Source organism: Vulpes lagopus, chromosome 18 (assembly GCF_018345385.1).
Source record: "Vulpes lagopus strain Blue_001 chromosome 18, ASM1834538v1, whole genome shotgun sequence".
Taxonomy (NCBI): domain Eukaryota; kingdom Metazoa; phylum Chordata; class Mammalia; order Carnivora; family Canidae; genus Vulpes; species Vulpes lagopus.
In genome coordinates, this window is record NC_054841.1 from 7,410,623 (window position 1) to 7,426,409 (window position 15,787).

The 15,787-nt window shown below is 45.1% G+C and overlaps 1 protein-coding gene across 1 annotated transcript in view; it reads right to left on the reverse strand.

Moving 5' to 3' along the window:
* Positions 1-561: 561 nt before the first annotated feature.
* The window catches only part of DOK5 (docking protein 5), a 152,483-nt gene continuing 137,257 nt past the window's right edge, over positions 562-15,787 (reverse strand). The window contains exons 7-8 of the mRNA XM_041733448.1: positions 10,128-10,248; positions 562-1,339 (exon numbers count right to left, since the gene is read on the reverse strand). Coding sequence (XP_041589382.1) covers positions 1,275-1,339; positions 10,128-10,248 — 186 coding nt within the window. The 3' untranslated portion in view covers positions 562-1,274. The remainder of the gene's footprint in view (positions 1,340-10,127; positions 10,249-15,787) is intronic.

Here is a 15,787-nt window from a genome sequence, read left to right on the forward strand (position 1 = left end):
TGCAATATTTGGGATATCTTTACACTAAAAAACTAGTCACTGTGTATCAAATTTAGTTGGATGTCCTGTATTGTATCAAGGAACGCTACTGACAATAGAGCAGGGACCGACACCCCCCACCATCCCTGCTTCCCACGCAGCCATAACCATTCTGGCCTCGGCACCTCCCAAGATTTCATTCCCATCTGGCAGTTCCTAGTGGGAAAGCCTGGGGAACACAGTGACCGTCTCTTCGGAAGCACATGGCCCCTGGGGACCCACTTAGCAGCTGTCACTCTGTATTATAATTGTAACTTTATTTCCCTGTCATACTCCTCGGCACTTAAGGTCCTTGGTGATGGGGACGACGCCTCTTTGTCCCTCCATCCCTGGATTCCACCTAGCACGGTGTCTGGGACTAGAAGATGCTCCCTACAGACCAGCTTGATGAACAGTGGGCAGATGTGTCAACGGTTGCCTTGACATCAAGTGCCATCCCAGACATGGCTCCTAGGGAAGATACTCACCTTCATAAATCCTGAAGCCGTAAGAGAAAACCAGATTGCCAGAGTCCAAAGAACATATGGGTGAAGAATGCTCTTTTATTTTTAAAATGATTTACGAAGGTAGTCCAAACAAAACCAAGGCTTTAAAAAAAGGGGAGGTCGGGGTAGGTAGGAGGAAGATCATGTGAGAGCAAAACTGTCAGCCTGAAAAGAATACTAAAGGGTCCTTTGAAGTCATTTCTAAACCTGATAGGTAAGAGTCGGTCAAAGCATTGATTTAACTAACTGGTAATGTAATAAAAGATGATTTCTGATAGTTAACCAGAACCATAATATCAACAACGGAGGGATACGGTATCAACAAATAACAAATAATGAAGAGCCATTTTATTGTCAGTACTGACTGTCATACAATTGAAACACTCAGAAGGAAAAAATCACAAGAATCCACAAAAGGAGAGATTCAGAGAAGTGCAAGGGACACGGTATTTACAATAGAAAATCATTCTGTGGCATTGACTCCTTTCTGTCCAGCTGTAAAAGAGGGAACAAAAAGTCGGTATCTATAGAGCATGTTTCAATCACGCTAAGATTTAAAAATAAAAAAAAAAAAAAGAAAGAAAAAAGAAAAGAAAGACAAATATTGCATTGCAGTTTCCCAAATGACCACACAATCAGGCAGGACTTTCAGCCTCTTTCCTTCGTGGCTTCTTTCCTCATTGTCATCCTGGTGGCTCCGCAGCGGCCAACACTTCACAAGTGTCACAGGAAGGTTCTCGGCAGCTCCTGTCAGTGTTCGGATCGGTAGGCAGGGAAAGTCTCTGTCCGATGAAGCTTCAGAGGGCTGGAGACATCTTTTCCAAAAAAGAATTTAAAACCAGCGGTTATATTTCAAGAAAGCCCACGATGACATGAGCTAACAACAAGTGTCTCGGTAACAGAAACAAGTAACAGGCAGCATAGGACACCCCCCCCCACCCAAAACCAGGGCACTTGCAATATGCAAATAAGGGTCAGGAGAGCCGTCACGATTAACATATCATTTGCATGTGGTCTTTGCACTGAGCTGAGATAGGACCACTAGCAGCTACCCTCCTCCTAGATTTTTTAGCTTCGTCAACCCCTATGTTCAGGATATTTAGGGGAAATGAGAAGGAATCACAGGACTCTGAAAAAAAACTTCTGTTGAGGACACTCCCTGGAAACCTGCCCAGAAATACGGCATCATTACACTTCTACTTAGGAAGTTTTGTTGTAAGGACTCTCTAAGATCCACACGGGCTTTATTATTTCAGGTCTAGATTCCAAACCAAGAAAAGTGAAGAAGTCCGGAAGGCAACACGCCGCAGGAGCACGGTCAGCAGCCTCTGCGAGCCAGACAGGGGTTAGCAAAGCTTCTCTAAAAAGGGCCAGATACTAGAAATCTTAGATTTTGCTGACCGCCTGGGCTCAGTGCACCTACTCCACTCTGCTGCCCGCAGCCGAAAGGCAACCGCAGTGACTACAGGACTCTTGGGCACGATGCCCGAGCAGCCCCTGTTAACGAGGACAGCCAGCGGCTGGATGGGCCGCAGGTTCAGGCCAAGGTTCAGGCCGCAGGCTCGGGCTGCAGGTTCAGGCCGCAGGCTTGGGCCGCAGGCTCAGGCCGCAGCCACTGGCCCACATGACACAAACCAGAGACTTTTCTGCCACCTGCTGGCTAGAGGCTGCCTCTGCCAGGAAAGTCACGCGGGTGCCTGTGCCAGCCTCTCTGAGGGGAGCACAGCAAACCCAGCATAACTGAGGACAGCATTTTTTTCTTTTATTAAGATCTTATCTATTTAACAGAGAGAGAGAGAAAGAAAAAAAAGCATGAGCAGGGGGCAGCAGGCAGAGGGAGAGGGAGAAGCCGACACCCCACTGAACAGGGAGCTGGATGCGGCTCCATCCCAAGACCCCAGGGTCCTGACCTGAGCTGGAGGCAGATGCTTCAGGGACTGGGCCACCCGGGCGCCCAGAATGCAGCATTCCTGGGGACCAAACGTGTGGTCAACACCTAACACAGCAGCGCGGCTGTGGCTACGTGGAGCACACATGCCTTGCAGGACACATTCAGAACAATGATGTTTTTATTTATTTTTTATTTTTTATTTTTTTTAATTATTTTTATTTTTTTTTCAATGATGTTTTTAAACAATGAGCCAAGCCAAAAAGGTTTATGGTGGCATTTTGGCCTAGTTAATACGCCATCACCTTGTCACAAACAGCCCTGAGCTCCACAGAGACCCGTCAAGAAGTCACGGATTTGCATATTCGCCAGCCTCAAATCTGAAGCCTTAAGGAAATGACAGACCTAGTGAGACAGTCGCCTGCACACAACGGCGGCGATGATTAGAGAAGCTTGAATATTCAGATGTCTCAAATGACAAGAAATCATTTCTTCCGACCTCCTAACCATTTTGAACAGAAATTCCATCTTCTTTCCACTACACACGCCGTAACACAGAGCAACTGTGTTAATGGGTTTAAATAACACAAGGGGAGCCTGGCCGGCTCAGTCAGTAGAGCAACTGACTCTTGACCTCGGGGTCGTGAGTTCGAGCCCCACGTTGGGTACAGAGGTTACTTAATGAGTCTGAGCACCACAGATAAACGTCCAGCACATCTTTATTACAGTTTGATAAAAGTTCCCACAGGAAGCTGACAGTGTACAGTGTTGATGAAAAACCCAAATCCCTGGTCAAGTACAAAGCCCCTCCTGAGCCTTCATCCATTTAGCTCCTTGGATTGTAAAAGTTTGTGAGAAAAGTGAGATAAAAATGAAAATAAAAATGACAGCACCTGCAGCCTCTATCATCACGCTGGCTTTCTGGCTTGGCGTCAGTGCTATTTTTAGCTTAAAGCCAGGAAATGGATAGAATCACCTGTCCCACATTTTTGCAATTCACGCAAAGGTCATGTAGACCGTGTCTGGGTCCAGACCTGTTCTCTGGCCTGCACAGGTCATAAAGTATTTAGAATTGCCTGTCAATATTTAAATAGCTTCAAACTTTCGTGGAGGTGCCGATTTGCCTGTTCTCTTACAAAACTGGACAGCACACGGTCCTATCTGCTGCCCCAGGGCCCCTGTGATTCGCCAGGGACCCCAGCACACCCCCCCACGCACCGTGCCCCGTTTCACTGCTTGCACGTCCTCCCTGATCCCATAGACATGAGAGTCTGAGACCCTCATTTATTTGTTACTTTTTCACTTCTGCTCAGATCTTAATCTCTTGTCTCTTAACTGATGTACAGACCATGTCTGTGACTACATTAGATTTAATACTGAAAACCCAATGTCAACGTCTCTGAAGCAGCCACTTGCCCTAGGAAACTACCACCCTTATAATAACGATGTAGGGCAGCCCGGGTGGCTCAGTGGTTTAGCGTCGCCTTCAGCCCAGGGCCTGGTTCTAGAGACCTGGGATCGAGTCCCACGTCGGGCTCCCTGCATGGAGCCTGCCTCCCTCTGCCTGTGTCTCTGCCTCTCTCTGTGTGTCTCTCATAAATAAAATAAAATAAATAATAAAATAAAATAAAATAAAATAAAATAAAATAAAATAAAATAATAAAATAAAATAAAATAAAATAATAAAATAAAATAAAATAAAATAAAATAAAATAAAATAAAATAAAATAAAATAACAATGTAAATTGCATGAGCTGGAACCAGTCCCCTGGCTCCCCTGGGAGCCATTTCCATTCGATGGTATGTGCCTTTGAAACAGCCACGGTGGTGGAGTTTCTGTTCACAGGTAAGAACATAATGATAAAAGAAAGAAAGGAGTTTTATTTTATTTTATTTTATTTTATTTTATTTTATTTTATTTTATTTTATTTTATTTTAGAAAGGAGTTTTAATGCCAGTCCCTCCACCCAGTAGCCATGTGGTCTTCAGCAAGTCTTTGACCTCCAAGGGTCTCAGGTTCTGCCTTCACTGAAATGGAGAACACAGTCCTGCTCTTGCCAATTCAAAGTGTTGCAGGAGAAGCAGAGACGGTGACATGAAGGATGCCCGGCAGAGACTACGACACAAACATCCGGTGCCAATCTTTGACTACCTAAAACTATGCAAAGTCGAATCTGATAAATGATGCCTATTTTCTTCTTGTTTTTAAACCAGCAACACTATCTTCCAACAGAAGGTTTCTGGAAATATTAAGCAATGGAGCACTTTGGAGTAAGGGTAAAGATGCCTAAGAGGATAACTCTGAGATGGAAGTGTGAGTGTTCAAGCTGGATGCACCTGCTGTCTCCGACTGCCCCTTATGTCCCCGCCACACGGCCCCCGTTCTGATCTTTACCCCAGCCCATTTCTGTCTCAGGGCCTTTGCAGTCGCTGAGCTCTCTGTGGAGAATGCTTTTCCCTGGCTCTCAGTGTGGCTGCTTCTCCTCTGACTGCAGGTCTTAGGGTAAATGCTGCAGGCTCCTGTGAGCACCCCGTCTAAAAAAAGTCCCTTTGTCATCAACCTCCCCAAACCAAGAACGTTGGCTTTGCTACATTTTCCATAACAAACACTTTCTTTTCAATGTGACACGGGCCAAATTTAAAATTATATATATTTGTGTAATTATTGTCTGTGACTCTTCCTTAGACTTGGGGCTCTAGGAGGGCAGAAGCGTGCCTGTCTGGCAGCCTGTGTATCTCCATCACCTAGCACACCATTTGGCATAAAGTCGATGCTCAAGGAATCCTTACCAACTCAATGAATGAGTGAGTGCTGGCATGAAGACAGAAAGGTCACTTTCTAGGTAGGTGACCTCAGACACACTACTAACCCTTCAAATTCTCAGTTTCTTAGTTGAAAATGAGAATAGTATACGTTCACGTAGCTGCTCTAAGGACTAAGTGAGACCATGTATGGTTAAGTACAAAGCCTGCAATGCAGCAGGTCTTCAAGAGAAGCTATCTTCGTCAAAGACACTCGTCCAATATATATTGTCTGACTTGTGAGGAACAAACCTAGTGCTTCAACCAATGGTCTGTTCACGCTTATGTACGTGAAAAAAAAAAAAAGACATTATGTACACGCAAAAAATAAATTTGCAGAGCTCTGGTTTAAGCAAAATTAAACAGGTTCTTTTTTTAGGACATCTCAAAACCTTGAAAATAGTGGTTGGCATTCTCAATCTCCAGACATTTTAACCTAACATGTAGCATTTCCCCCAAACTTACCGGACACAATACTATTTTGGGAAAGGGCCATATCTACTGGGGTTAGTGCTCCATGGAACACACTTGGGAACACATCACTCGGTCTTATTTTACGCGATGCGCTCCTGAAAGAATCCTGTGGTTGCAGTGTTCAACTTGATAAATGCTTCTCTCTCTCTTTTTTTAAAAAAAGATTTTATTTATTTGAGAGAGAGCGAGACCACTAGCAGGGGGAGGGGCAGAGGGAGAGAGAGAAGCGGACTCTTTACTGAGCAGGGAGCCTGATGCGGGGCTCGATCCCAGGACCCTGGGTTCATGACCAGAGCCGAAGGCAGACGTTTCACCGACTGAACTGCCCAGGTGCCCCAGATAAATGCTTCTTTTTCATGAGTTTCTTCCAGTATTCATGATAAATATCTTTCACATGTTGATTTTGCATATGCTCAACCCTAGAAGGGAATTTCTATAGGATAACTGGAAATGGGGCAGGAGAAGCAGCGATGATTAAATATGTCTTCAAACACTGGGCCATGTCAAAGCCAGCACCTCTTCCCCACCGCAGTAATAATAATTCCAAACCTACCCAGCAGGTGGCTCTATAGGACTAAATTTGAAGGCAGAAATGATCTGTTCTCCAACCAGATGGACAAATGCCCCTGTAAGTCTGCATGCCTTCCAAGATTAGCTTCCAGATCTGTCATCTGGAAAAGGCATCCTGCAGTACCCCCAGGTAAATGAGCTGGCCAGAGGAATCACAACTCACAAACACCATCACAACAAGAAGACCTCATCTGCCATGTGAGCCCAATACACGACACACACAGGGCAATGATGCCATTCTTTTTTTTTTTTTTCCAGTTTCAGCTTTATTCAGGGTGTGGGGGGAAAGAGGAAGGTAGGTGGCATAGGAGGAACAACAGGTGGACTTATCCTATTTGTCATGTAAGCGACCACCTCTGACAAACAAGATAATTTTAGGTAAGCTGAGAACTTTTTTTTTAAAGTAATAAATTACTGGTAAGTTGAGTCCCATTCTACACATAGACCACATATTGGCCCTGTAGCTCAATGAATATTAGTGCCTCAAAAGCGATCCACAAGATAAAACGAATGTAGACAAATCTACGCAGACCATGCAGGTGAAGAAATCTCTCAGTAAACACTGGTACAAATTAAATATGGAAATAAAGCACAGGTAGCAAAAGTATGTAGAAGCAAATCATCTGATGGAATAATTAGTAAAAAACATAAAGCAAAAAGTAATAATAACTCAAAGCAATTATTATGCCATTTTCATGCATACAGATAGTCTAAGATACTAGGATATTCACCACGTGGTATCAGTGTGCCAAACAGGGAGACTGTAAGAACTCAAATGGAAATTTGTGTTCAGCGAAGATCATAATGGGACAAAGAAAAAACAATAGAAGTTGTGACTCTCATCTTCAAAACCTAGGACACAATCATCTTCAAAACCCTACAGATCATCAATACAAAGCTTGATAATCCATCAGCTCTGCAGAAAATCTGTGGTAGGACTTCTCATTACGATTGCCATTAATCTCACTAGAAACTCAGAAATCACTATCTTCAAATTACTGGTCTGGAACTACTGTGACTGTGATCACTTGAAAAAATCTATACCAAGACTCTTGAACCTAATTTTACAATAATATCTCATTACTTTCGAGTGATGGATTATAGGGCTAATTACTAATAAAAACAGTAAAGGGAATACACCAAAATTTAATTTTGATGAGTTGTTTGATTTGTGCCATGCTGGTTTTGATAGAAAGAAATAATGGGAACTTCTCAAAGAATGCAAATTTTTTTCTTTGCTGTGATGCTTTGTACTGCTCTGCTCTACCTCTAGAGGCAACATCATCACTATTATTATTTTAGAATTAGTGGATTACTAGTCTTTGACAATCATCCCAGACCCGTGAGCTGTGTATGGCTTTCCAACTGTAATATGGGCTTTTTGCATGCAGGCAAATTCATAAATTTTATTCTTTGTTCTTGAAAAAAAAATGTATATGCTGGAAATAGAGCTGTTTCCTTCATAGTACCCAGAGGTAGACATTGTCAGAATAGTCATATATACCCTAGGAAGATACAGTGTGTAACAGTATCCACAACATCCTCTTTATACCTAAAAAAGATTTTTTTGGAGCCCAAAAATATTTTGTAAAGTATTATTATACCGTTAGGGTCCTGAAAAGACCCTCAGGCCTCACCATTTCTGATGAATGTCTACTCATTTTGGTTATGGATAGTTAGATAGGTTAAGGATAGGAAGGTGGGTATGCTCTTCATATGACCTTTTCTATGTCCTGAGGATTCTCAATCTCTGGAATATTAAAAAAAAATCGAAAATTGCATCATATCCAAGTGTTCAGGACATCCCACCCTCAGTGCACCTTTGCAAACATGCTATTCTAGGGAAACCCCGGCATACATCACCTTTGCTGCAAACTGACTTCTCAAATTACTACTCTGTAGCTCAGGAATTAAGGTCACTTATCAATTTCCTTCCTACGCCTACATCAACTTTGGTTCTCAACTTTGTTTTGCAAGCCAGGCACACAGCATCTAAAGAGATATACTTTTTTTGTAAAGGCCATCTTGGCAAGTGTGGAAAGTCAAGTTACAAAGCAATTCAATAGCTTTGTGTGAATTTCTGTTATGCATGCTTCTTCTAAGCTTCCAATAACTACTATTTATCTTATTTTATGTTAAAAAAATATAGCCAGGTGCTAGAGTAGTATAAAGGCAGTGGCATACAATTTTCAAGTGGTCTTTGTGACAACCTGATTTACCCCAACTCTCTCTCCCTCTCTCTGGTTATGTTCTGGCAAGTAAGCTTGTCATCAGTTATTTGTGAGTGTAGTCACTCACATGGGCACTCGGGATATATTTTCAGAGTATCCACAGTGTGCCATGCCCTCTGCTAATGAGCAGGACTTAGAGTCACAAAGACGAGAATATAAGTACCCTCAGTGCCTCTTTTTTTTTTTTAGGATTTTATTTATTTAGGGGATCCTAAATGAGCCAACCGCTGGGTGGCTCAGTGGTTTAGCACCTGCCTTCGGCCCAGGGCATGATCCTGGAGACCTGGGATCGAGTCCTACGTTGGGCTTCCTGCATGGAGCCTGCTTCTCCCTCTGCCTATGTCTCTGCCTCTCTCTTTGTCTCTCATGAATAAATAAATAAAATCTTTACTGCTTCCTGGAAGAGGAGTCAACTGGCCATACAATTCAACACGGCGTGAACACTGTGCTAAGGCCTATAAAGAGGAGTGTCAGCCTCCTCGTCCTGGGAGCACACATCATCAAGATTCCACGCCAGTGATCAGGGAGCCGGGAGGGTTTCCTTGGAGTCGGAGGTAAGATCTGGAGGTGACCAAGAGGCCTAGGATGGGGGCAAAGGCACAGAATTCCAGAAAAAAGAACAGGAAAAGCTCTTTGGGGGAGAGATGGCCAGCAGGGGGCGCTGAGACGACGGCTGATGGGCGAGGGGACAGAGGTTGCCACTTTTCAGCTGAGGCCACTGTTTTTTATGGCCCTTCATTTGTTCTTAGATTCATTTATTCAGCAAATTTCTGCATATGGACTAGATGCCGTCTAGCGTGTGCCCTTCAAAGTTCTGGCATCTTGCAGCTCATCCTGGAAAGTTCTTCACCCGGGGTCCCCCGCGTAGGCCTATTTATTTTTTCTAAGTGACATTCGCACAGGCTATTCTTAATAACTATACAACAGGGACGCCTGGGTGACTCAGCGGTTGAGCATCTGCCTTTGGCCCAGGGCATGATTCCGGGATCCAGGATCGAGTCCCACATCCGGCTCCTTGCAGGGAGCCTGCTTCTCCCTCTGCCTATGTCTCTGCCTCTCTCTCTCTGTGTCTCTCATGAGTAAATAAGTAAAATCTTAAAAAAAAAACTATACAACATAAAAGCAGCATTTGAAAAGAGGAAAATACTTAAAATTTGTGTCTCATTGTTCCTGCCGTCCCCTCCGTGTGCTCTTCTGCATCCTGTCTCTGAAGCAGACAGGCTTCTCAGGGTTTGCTTGGAGCCCGGGCAGGACCAGAACCCAGGACCCCGTCCCAGTGCATCTCTTTCCAACAGCACATGCTTCCTAAGCTTGAGTCTCCTGGAGGGCTTGAGAACACACAGGTGGCTGGGCCCCCGGCCCCTGAGCTCCTGATCCTGTGGGCCTCAGAAGGGGCCTGAAACTTTGCATTCTGGCAAGTTCCCAAATGCTGCCGCTGAGGGCACCAGACCGTTTCCCCAAGCGCGGAGCGCAGCCCTCTGGCCCCCACGCCGTGCAGGGGCCGGGCCCAGGGGGTTTGCTCAGGCACCTCCTGGAGGGGCTGCCTGGAGCGGAGGGCCCAGGCATCTGCATTTGGAGCAAGTCGCCCAGGATGCGGCGACGGAGGCCAGGGCTCCCGGGGCTCCCGGGGCTGCTTACCTTGCAGGCGGCAGAGCTGCCCGGCGCTGCGCTGCCGCGTGATGTGCTGCCAGTAGGCGCTGCGGGGCAGGGGCACCATGGTGCTCAGGGAGGCGGCCCGCTCGCTCATCTTCATCTGCAGCTGCAGGGAGGGAGGAAAGCACGTGTCAGCGCCCCCGGGGCTGGAGGGGTCAGTCCCCCGACAGGGGAGACCGGGGACCGCAGGCTGGGAGCCGGGACCGCAGCGACCAGGTGGGACAGCCACTTGCTTCTGTCGCTGAGCAGCATCCGCTGGCCCCGCGCTGGCCACAGTGGCGGCTCCCTCTGGCTCCCTCTGCACAGCCTCCCTGGACCCAGCGCAGCCCACCTCTCACCACTGATCCCCGGGGGCCTTGCTGACCCCAGCAGGGCCAGTATCACACGACCCCCGGGAACATGTCTTGGGACTTTTGCAGGAGAGAGAAGCAATAGAGGCAAGCCAAGGGCTTCTTTTTTGTTTTGTTTGTTTTGTGTTGTGGCCTGGTTTGTTCACTGCTGTCTCCCCCAGGTCTAGCATATTTCCTGGCACACGGTAGGTGCTCAATAAATGCGTGTTGCACTGAATGAATGGGCCACCACCAAGCAGGGTGGCTGAGGACAGCAGATGGACAGGAGCCTGTCTTGGAACAACGAGGAGAAAGCAAGCCAGTCAGTGAGCTGATTCAGAGGGAGACAGCCAAGCAAAGGGGGTGACCGTGGATCCCACCTAAACCTGGAAACTAGCCCTGGACTTCTCAATCAGGTGAGCCGATCACCTCTTTTCAGTTCAAGCTGATTTGAAGTGGGGACCTGTCACTAGCATCAGAACTAAACCCTGTCTGCTCCTCCAAGCGGCCAATCCTTGTTCCTGATACTCAGGGAGGCAAGGGGAAGCCGGGGCTCTTGGCCCAGGTGCCAGGGAGTAGTCAGGGGCCTGTCTGACACACTGTGGGGACTGATCTTACGAGGGAAGTTTCAGGGAGAAGGTGGCCTCACAGAGTGGGTAGGAGTTGAGTAGAAGGGACATGGGGACATGGGGACAATACAGCTGGGAGAGCGCGAGTGTGACATGAGCCCTCCCCGCCACCCTCTCATCTCAGCCCACTCTCAATGCAGTCATGGTAGGGCTTTATTTCGCATTAACAGGAGAGGTGAGTATTTGCAATGTTTGAGTTCCTGGAGTTGTCTGAATATCAAATAACCCACCTCGGTGTTAGAAATTGTGCCCAGAAACACACAGATCTGCACACGCATTGCAGCAGGACACAGGTTGCAAGCAGGAAAAACTGGTGGAAACTTGATTCTCTATCACTGAGGACCTGATTAATCGCACTGAGACACTATGACCTATTCGGCAACTGCAAACCAGAGGAAGGAGGATTTCCATCAACTAAAAAGGAAACATTTATATATTGTATTATTAAGGAAACAGTGAGTCCCAGACCATGGTGTCTAGTGGAATGTCATTTTAATTGCTCATATGAGAAGCAGTGACATTACACACCTGCCCACTTGGCTTGTATTAGAGTTCAGTGACTGCTTAGCACCTGCCTAGCACAAACTAGGTAGGAAAAAATGAAGGAATTATTATTATTATTATTATTATTATTATTATTATGAATTGCAAGGCCCATTTATTTTTTTTATTTTATTTATTTTTTTTTGCAAGGCCCATTTAAAGAGGTTTTTTTTTAAAGAAAACTCTTGATTCTACACACCTCACCAGTATGACAGATCCAGGCCTAATATCTGTCCATCCATCCAGTGAAACCAAATTAATATGAGGCTTCATATCCTGGAGACCAAAACTCATTCTAGTTGATGAGATTGAACTTGAAAAAAAGATTATAACCATTTATTCCAGAGATAATTTAATTTACCTGTGTTGCATTTACACACAATGGATTGAATTCTCGGTCCTCTCATAATAGGACAAGTACCAAAATGTGTCCCCAGGTAGAATTAGATAGCAGGAGGTTGCATGGGGACATTTTTCCCCCTAAACGTGTCCTGTTAGATCAAAGGGCGAAGAGCCGAGAACAAAGCTTGTAGAAGAGTTCTGTGGCTGTTTCTATACTTCTGCACAAGTGAGAGTCTCAAAGCTTAAGAGCAAAAAAACAAAAACAAAGAAACAGAAACCTATTTGCCAGTGACTTCGGGTGACTTCCGGTGACATTCAACCGCACACAGAACACATAAATAAATAAGTAAATGGAGGGAAAGAGCTGGATTTCCAAGGTACTGATTATTGGATTTTCTTAATAAAAAGAGATCCTAGGTAATATAATAAAAAAATTTAATATGAAGAAAACATTCGGGAAATAGCCATCGCTTCAAATTATTCACTACAGCGCTGTGAATATATTTCTGCAAGCCAGCATAATTTGACTGTATTTTTAGAAAGCTTATTTAGGAACAAGAATGCAACGACACCAACATCATGTTTCATGGAGAAGAACACTGCACAGCCTGGCTCTCTCTACGTCTTCCTCAGCTCTTTGAGGTTTAAAAACCCTAGTTTGTGAAAAAAGGGGCATTTGAATTGTCTCTGGAGAAGAATAATGAAAAAAAAATCTTATTTAACAATGCAATTCTTTAAGGGCGAGAAGTCATTCGGGGAGATGTCTATCAGGAAAGTTTCCATCTTCATTCTTTATTGCTGCAAGGCACTCGAGCCTTGGTCTCAACACCCAGTGCAGGGGGCGGGAATGGATGCTCATTGACACCAGGGGTGGAAATAAAAACTAATACTACACTTTTGGAGGATTTAAAATTAGGTCATCTTGAATACACAGAGAGAAAGGTTGTATCCTTCCTCCTATTTCTTTTTTTAGCCTTGCACACTTCTATACAGCTTGGTATTTTTACATTTATAAAATCATAGTAATATCACATTAAGAAGTAAAAAGTTAAGATTACCCCCAAACCATAAAAATTTAAAGTACAGCCATTTCTGCTAGATGGACATTTCTGAACCACCTCCCCATCTGCAATACTGTTGGGAAAATCTGTTTCTGAGACGACCCCTCAGAACATATGCTGCTTTCTAACCGAAATCCTTGCTCCTCTGAGAGACAGCTTGGAGGCTGGCGGTTTTGCAAGGGTTAAAAAAAAATAACACAGGAAAACATTTGGTTAGAAATGCTGTCTTCAGAAGGCCGGGCTCTAGAGGTGGAGCACAGGCTCTTCCCAAGAGGTGTGTCCTGCTGGGTGTGTAGCCACAGGAACGAGAGCTGGGCCAGCGCGGGACAAGGTGGGGATGCACCTCTCTGGGCAGAGCCTTCGGTGCCTCTGCTCATTTCCTCTTAAACTGCAGCTGGAAGCGGCTCTGTCTGGGCAATAGTTTATTGAGGGCTTTTCCCTCTCCTGCTAAGGGTTATAATTCCACTCCTGCTATTTCAGGCTTCCCTTGCCTAGAAAAAAAGGCAAAGGTGGTATTTTTTTTTTTTTTTGCACCAATACACTTTGAAATGAGAATGAATCGTTCTTAAATTTATCAAGTGCATTTGAACTCCATGTGAACACAGAAATGGGGCTGGAAGTAGAACTTGACACCATATCTGACAGTCTTATTCCCACCTGTCCACCAAAACAGGCATCCTTGAATTCTATATATATTTTAAAAAGGACAGGAAAATTATCCAAATCATCCATTTTGCATCCTGCAACTATTAGGAAAATTTAGTACAATCCCGGAACGCCAAACTATGGGACTATCCAGCCCAGTCTCCTGGGTTAACAAGCCCAAAAACTAGCACCCAAGTTCCCACAGCAAGGTGGCAGCTGGCACCTGCTTCCCAGGACCTGAGCTCCATCTCTCAGAACCTACAGACGGGCATCTATTGGTTCTCCACATTGACTCAAGTTCAAGGTTAAATTCAGTTCACCTCCTAACACCTTGGCTGCCACATGGGGAGCAGTCTTTACATGAGCTCATAAACATTCGAAGTTTGATTTTCCCAGAGATGATAAGCTTACAAGGTTTGGCCACCTGATCAAATAAATGGAGAGTGCATTTATTCAGCTTATCATCAAGTGCTTGTTCATTTGGAGGCACAGTCTACAACCTCAAAGCGCTTTTGTCTAAGGCAGTACAATCAGGGTAAAGCAGAGGAAATCTGGGTGCCCTGGGACCACAGGAAAGCAGCATCAGAATCTGAGCAGCAGGAGTGACAGGGGATGGAACAGTCAGAGAGGAATCCCAAGAGGAGCCGTCACCCACACAGTCTAACCCCCAGGTGTCTCTTTCCGGGTCACTGAGATGCCAGTAGTTCTGCACACTTAGTACATCTCCCAGACTAGCTCCGGTCTGCAGGAGGGCCGAGGATGTCTGAGGTCGGACTAGGTGTCCTTAGTTGCTGCTTCTACATGTTAGACTCTTGCGATGCCCAGATGTGTGTGCACTAGCAGATGTGGGGATGCTACGCCCAGGGAGCCATGAACGTGATCTGTGCAAGTCAACGCTAGGAGACAGCAAAGGAAACGTGGAGATCCGAGACTGGTTGGAGGATCAGTGACTACAAATCAGAATTTTAGAACCAGAAGGGAATTTTGCTATTTGTTTTGTTCACTGATGTATTCTCAGCTCTCAGAACAGTGCCTGGTAAACAGTGGCTGCTCGGTACACTCTTGCCGCGTGAAAGAATGAATCCAATCAACGATGCAGGAGAGTTGGCTCAAACCAGCTTGCAAAAGCCAAGGGTTACATTTTCCGGGCATTTTGTGAGCTGGTTGTTAAATACAGCCAACGGTAAAAAAAACTAAATTATACAAATTTACAGTTAAATAAATTGTGTATATAACATACACACAATCGTATACCTGTTATTCAAGTAATAACCCATCTATTACTCAAAACTCATCACGTCCTGGTTTGTCTTACTATCATCTCTGCTCTGAGATAATTTGCGTCTGTGACATCTACTTGGTAGAAACGCTGTACATCACTTCCCAACTCTGTGTACACAGGCATGCGCTTTTTTCACAGAGCCACTTATTAAACATTTGCCAGTACATGAGTGAATCCAACCATAAATGTAAAAGAAGGGAGCCAACCGAGCATGGAGGACAGACCGGCTGCATGTGGTCTGTGTGCACCCCATCTCCCCACTTCTCACCTGGTTGACGCCTACCTTCCTTTCAGGAGTCCGCTCAGGAACCCCTCAACATTTTCCTGCTATCTCTTCTCCCTTAACGACATCAAGTGCTCCTACCAGACATCTCTAGCCCCATTTCTTTTTTGAAATTAAAAAAAAAAAAAAAGATTTTTATTTATTTATTTGAGAGAGAGGGGAGAGACAGAGCATGTGCAAGCATGAGTGGGGGGAGGAGAGGGGCAGAGGGACAAGCAGACTCCCCGTTGAGCGGGGCTCAATGTCAGGATCCTGAGAGCATGACTGAGCCACCCAGGCACAACTCATGCTCCGTTCTTACTCCCATCATTTCACTATTTTTTTTAATAGCTGCTAGACTACCTCACCTCTACTGTAGACCAAGAACTCCTGGAAAGTGGTATGTATTTTATCTCCATATCCCCAACACCTCACTAGGGCCTCCAACGGCTTTACAAATACAGAAGAATGAATGAATGAACAAACCCACTTTTGCCCAGGTAGCAGGGAACAGTTTTCAGAAATCAATCCTCATCAACTCAGCAAATGGGA